Below are 5692 nucleotides of genomic sequence, written 5' to 3' on the forward strand. Positions count from 1 at the left end.
GATAAAACCAGGATAATTTTAATTGATAGATTTCATTAGTAGTGTTGTCAACAGAAGCTATGGCACAATTTGTAATATAATCGCATAAATCAATACTTTTAGAAAATATACAGGCCTAACTTGACTTAAAAGATTAATTTAAATGGAAACAAGGTACGCCAGGTGGATGAAACCCTTGAATCAGCCTCTTGATATCAGAACGAAAGTCAAGAGTTTGAAACTGAGATTTATTTGTTTAATCTTACACAAAGCAAACAAAAAGAAAATACCCCCGGCCCCAGCGCTTGAACTCTCTGGTTCACCAACTCGTAGGACTAAATGTAGGCTTACTTGACACGTTTGTACCAAATTTCATCTAGATCGCATCATTTTTGCTTGATTTTTCGCGCTATCGGACATATATATTGAACGGATGGTGTTTTTGGTCTCTTGGGACATCATAACAAATATGTAAACCGGTCCTGGGTTCAAGTCTTTCCATGAGACCTATGGTAATAGCTTAGCCCATTCCCTATCATGTAAATTGGCTAAAAACACAAATAAAAATAAAATCAATCTCAACAGTGAACATAGTACAATGGAAAACCTAGACTGAGATAAGAATGTAATTACCTACTTCTGACAAGGATGCTCCTCTTTGTTAAGAAGGAAAGATCAAGTGCATGGAAATGGTTATTGGAAAAATATTTGAAAATACACAAAATACATCTGAGGTCAAGAGTACCACATTACTTATTAGACATGTTCAGTAATTAAGTACCATATTAGTAATTCTTATGGTGTTTCTTGTTCTTCTGAATTACAAAAAAAGTTATAGAACTAATTGTAATATGTTATCAATGGATAATACTAAATAGGGTAAAAAGTACTCACAAAAGCTTGATGTACCAATTAATTTATTGATTTTTTATAACTTGTGAATCTTGAAAACTTGTTTAACATGGTAAATTTGTAAAATTACATTTTGTTGTTGATTTTGTTATTGTGACATTTTGCAACATAAATAAACAATATAATGTTTGTATGTCAGATGGTATAATTAAATGATAGTTTTGCATGTGTATTTACTGTTAAATAAAAATAAACAATACTATGAATTCAGAGAGCTCCAATAGTCCTATTAGTGAAATAAATGAATCACAAGACGAGGAGAAAACTGAGGAAAAACTAACACCACAAATAATATCTTGCCCAGCCTTTCAACGCCAAATACGGGATGTGGTGTTCACTCTCATCCCTGAAGGTAGCCCTCCATTTTTCAACCTATGTAAACTTGATTACCAAACATGAAAGAAAGCAATGGGTACAAGAAAATTACTAATAATAGCCTCTGTTAAGGAAAACCTGTACAGACTAAGAACATTTCTGGCCGCTTATTCATACAATTTCATAAATATAAGGAACTTAACACATAGGCCTGCACTTAATATATCATATTTGGTCAATTCATATATCCATATTAGCATGGTAATGTGTTTTACTACAAGAAACATCCTCATTTGGTTAAAATCAAAGAATATTTGTGAGTTTTGAAAACTACTGTACAGGTATTTACAGTAAGTACTAAGTACCAACATAGTGTTTTTGTCTACTGTAGACTTGAATTATAAAAGGAAGGATCTAAATCCCTCCTGGACCTAAATCTTATAATGGCAAAAACTTTGCGTCGAGCTAAATTTGTGTAAGTTAAGTACAGACAGACATATACAGTAGTTGTTTAAAGGCATTGAAGTAAAACCTATTTTAGGGTTTGAGTTTTTCCTTAAAACCACATTTGTTAAACGACACCATTTAGGGAGAGTTATTTTTCAAAAAAAACTATTAACACCTAGAACCATTGACTATACACAACAAAGTTTTTGTCCGATTTAAATTTTGTTTACTATTTTTCTCTATCCCCAAAATCGTTTTAAAGGTCATATACCGTATTAATAGAAATAATTAATTGATTCTGCCCTAGTGCCAAAACTTAGGGACTTGTACCTAAGCTGGGAATCACTCTCGACTCAGGACAAAGCGGTTATCGACGAGTATGGGAAGTCTCGTGGTAACTCGCCTGGGATGGAATTGTACAAACCACTTGTGGACGCCCTCAAGTATTGGGATGACGTTCAGAACACCCAAGGTAATCAACTTATAATTAGTCTTATTGCAATGAAGGCAAGTAAATAAGAAAACTGTAAACATTTCAAGAGTAAATATGCCACTATTTGGCTTTCAGAGGCATGTGTTGTGGCATGTTTGTGTAAGGGTACACAAAATTAACTATCAATTAGTGTTAGTGGAAAGAGTGCTTTAGTTTTTGTATCTAATTATAAAATGGAAACAACTAATTGTAACCCAGTTTTATTGTAACACTTTGGAAACATTGATAATGATCACACAAATTAAACAGTGTACTAAAAAAAATTTGAGATAAGAAAAAACCTTTTCAGTTGCACTTTAGATAAACAATTTTGCCAAGTTACTGTGTGTGTATGAATGAAAATCTTGTTAAAGAATCAGATTTTTTTAAGTTCAAAGGATGATAAAAATCTCAAGCTCAACCGGTAAAATGTGATTCTAAAATTTTGTGTTAAGGGATTCTTGTATGTATGAACACCATTTACATTTTTATGATTTTTACAAGAGTCTTGTTCTGATTAATGACGTTTTATTTGACAGCATCATTGATACCCAAATGACAAAAGACATCTGATCTGGCGTAAGACTGAACCGGTTACCTTCAGGTTTAAAGGCAAGCACCATAACCACTCGATTACTCAGAAAATCTAACTCCTGTTCTCACTTATAACTGTTTTGACCACAATTCAAGACTACAACATTTCAGGAGGAAGAGCGAGCTAGCCTAGTGGTAGAGGCTGGGTCCTCTCATAGGTTCAAATTTCACCCAATAAATTAATGCTTCGGTCCCCAAGGCGTAGTCTGAAGTACTGCGCTATGGGCTAGCTAGGATGTGAAGGTGGACAACAGTTGATAAAAAAACTTGATAATTTCAGGAGCCCCTGGTTGTGATGCTGGACTGGTGACTCTAAGTGGACATCCCCAGATAGAAGCTGCACTGACCAGCGTGGTGTGTACTCTGGAATGTCTAGTGAAACGTCTACACTCAGAGACATCTACTCATCTCCCATCCATGAGTGATTCCCGACTCACTACGTCTTTGGTGTAAGTTATCAGTTTTGGAATACAATTGCTGTGTAAGAGTTGTTAAATTAATGGGAATCAAGCAAATTCTAGCACAGAAACTATGACAGTATTCCCGTGAGGTAGTCCTGTCCGTTGGAACTATTTTTGGTGTAATCAGTGGTTTTACAATACTACAAGGGTTGTCCGTAAATTAAGGTACAAGTCCAACATTATGTTCCCGAACTTAGTCCACTACAATTCTTGCCAGTTTGAGCCTTAGGACTGATATTTTCGCCATTGAAAACGCTGTGAAAGAAAAATTTACACTCCATCCAAAATATGAATAACTTTTTGTCATTAAAATTTCTGTGATATCAATCAACTGCTTATATTACAGTATATCTCGTTGAAGAACGTGAACTGAGTAAAGTGTTTTAGAAAATGTGTGGCGTTTGGAAATGGGTTTTAACATTCGCAAGATGTTTTTCATGGTGTAGGCCAATTGGTGTCATTCGTCCCGTTTGAAACAGTGTCCAAAGTTAGAGGAAATTTGCATTCAGATCACACCACTAACTGGATGTGAGAGTCAAACTAATAGGGTATAAAACATGCCGATCAGCAAAGCAAAGTTTCCTTAAACTTACTGTCTCAATGAAACCACGCTGCTGGCCATAGAGCAAACCTGTAGTCTTCTGAGAACTGCCTATACCATTTAAGCCCATTTTCAACGTCAAAATCACTTTTCTTCACACACATAAATCAGACAATAATGGACAATAATCTAAAGAAGACAAAAAAAAACCCCTTCCTACAAAAAACCTAATTCACTACAAAAGATTCATACTTGGAGGGAGTGTTATTTTTCACATTTCCAAAACTATGACGAAACTAATCGTCTCATGGGGAATTGGACTGACTAGAAGTGGATTAAGTTAAAACACAACGTTGGTCTCGGATATGAATCAGACCGCTTGATGATGGAGACCTGAATTAATTCACGGACAGCCCTCATATTTAGTAAGCCTATCTGTAAAAAATTCAATATGCTTTCTTAACACTGGACTTTGAACAACTTTACAATACATTAAACTTAAAGAGTCTTTGGAGCCTAGACGTTCTAACTCCTAAAACAATTAACGAATATCATATTTACAATGAGTTTAAAAGATTACTCAAAGATTACCGGTGTGCAACTCAGACCATGTTTATCTTTGTTATTGATAAACCTAAAGCATTCCGGCCCGTTTTCTCCTTCTCAAAATGCCTCGCTGTACAGGTAACACAGGACATTGATAGAGGGCCAATTGAGAACAAAAAGTCGTTTTGGGGTAGTGTTAGGGAGCATTTGTAACCTAATAGTTGAGATTGTCTAGGGTCAGGTGCTGACTGTGACGAATTAAGCCTATTACGCACCACTGTTCTGTAGCTGCGGTCGTTATCACGATTACGTCTCCTGTCTATGTTTCGTTGCCGTCGCGTCGGGGGTATTTAAAAGAAAAAACATCGAATAAACAAATTATAGCTACACAAAACAACGATAAACGCACAAATTTAAGTTACAGTCATGCTAACACGATCCGTCATAGCGACACAAAACAACGATAAATACATAAAATTAATATACAACCATACTTAACACGATCCATCTTGGGGGTTATGTTTACACAAACTCAAATAGTAAATAAATATACTCAACGCGTTTTATTGAATTGAAAAATAAATAACAGCAATTAAATTATACAGCTGATCAAAATGTAAACAATTATATTCTCCATAAGGATAACACGGAAACTTTCAAAGCCACTGGGGTAGAGCCCAAGGGCCTTTTAAAAAAATATAAGGCCAGTTTGCAAATCTACGCGACACGCTCTTTCCAATGAGACGTCGATGGAAAAAATCAATTAATAAATGGTGGAGGAGTGCAACCGACAAATTTTCATGTAGCGTATTAATTATATAGATTTAAGGCGGGTAAATCCAAGATAGCTAACAGCTTCCATGGACTCCCTAGGAGAACACCTACAAAGAACACTTTTAATCCTACAGTTTACTAGATATTTCAACTATAATACCTTTGGTGTTTGAAAAAATATTTTTGGTCGATAAATAACTCTATCAGCGGTTTGAAATAATCCAAAATGGCCACTAGCCTCCAAGGACTCTTTAATGTAAAACGCAGTAAAAATAAATTTATTGGAGATACACAAAACTACTTTTTTCTGAAGGTTTTGACTAAGTTAACTAAACTAAAAGTATGCTAACCAAATTGACGGAAACCACAATAAAAAGTGTTGAAGGCAATTTTTGGTGCTGGGAGGACCGAGTAAGTTACTTGTTGGATGTAGTCTAGATTTTTTTGTTAAATAAGATTGTAAATGAGAGATAATTTTCCAGATCTGTATTCGAAGATGAAAAGGACAGAGGAGACAGCAGTTTAGTAGTGGTTTACGAATCTCGCCACAAAAGATCTCTTTCATTGGACGACATACCAAACACATTGGATAAGACATCACTATTGTCTCTATGAGTTTATTTATTTTTCTTGATGCTCATTATGTTTTCT

At 35.0% G+C, this 5692-nt stretch overlaps 1 protein-coding gene across 1 annotated transcript; it reads left to right on the plus strand.

Annotated features, from left to right (window-relative positions):
* The first annotated feature begins 1068 nt into the window (after nucleotides 1-1068).
* LOC128995292 (uncharacterized) lies at nucleotides 1069-5692 on the plus strand. The gene is made up of 4 exons (XM_054420266.1): nucleotides 1069-1243; nucleotides 1961-2125; nucleotides 3000-3168; nucleotides 5524-5692. Exons 1-4 carry the CDS (start codon nucleotides 1093-1095, stop codon nucleotides 5654-5656), a joined length of 618 nt encoding a protein of 205 aa, XP_054276241.1. The 5' UTR covers nucleotides 1069-1092; the 3' UTR covers nucleotides 5657-5692.

This window comes from Macrosteles quadrilineatus, unplaced genomic scaffold (assembly GCF_028750875.1).
Source record: "Macrosteles quadrilineatus isolate MER2022 unplaced genomic scaffold, UCM_ALF_1.0 Scaffold_5__1_contigs__length_97177068, whole genome shotgun sequence".
NCBI lineage: Eukaryota > Metazoa > Arthropoda > Insecta > Hemiptera > Cicadellidae > Macrosteles > Macrosteles quadrilineatus.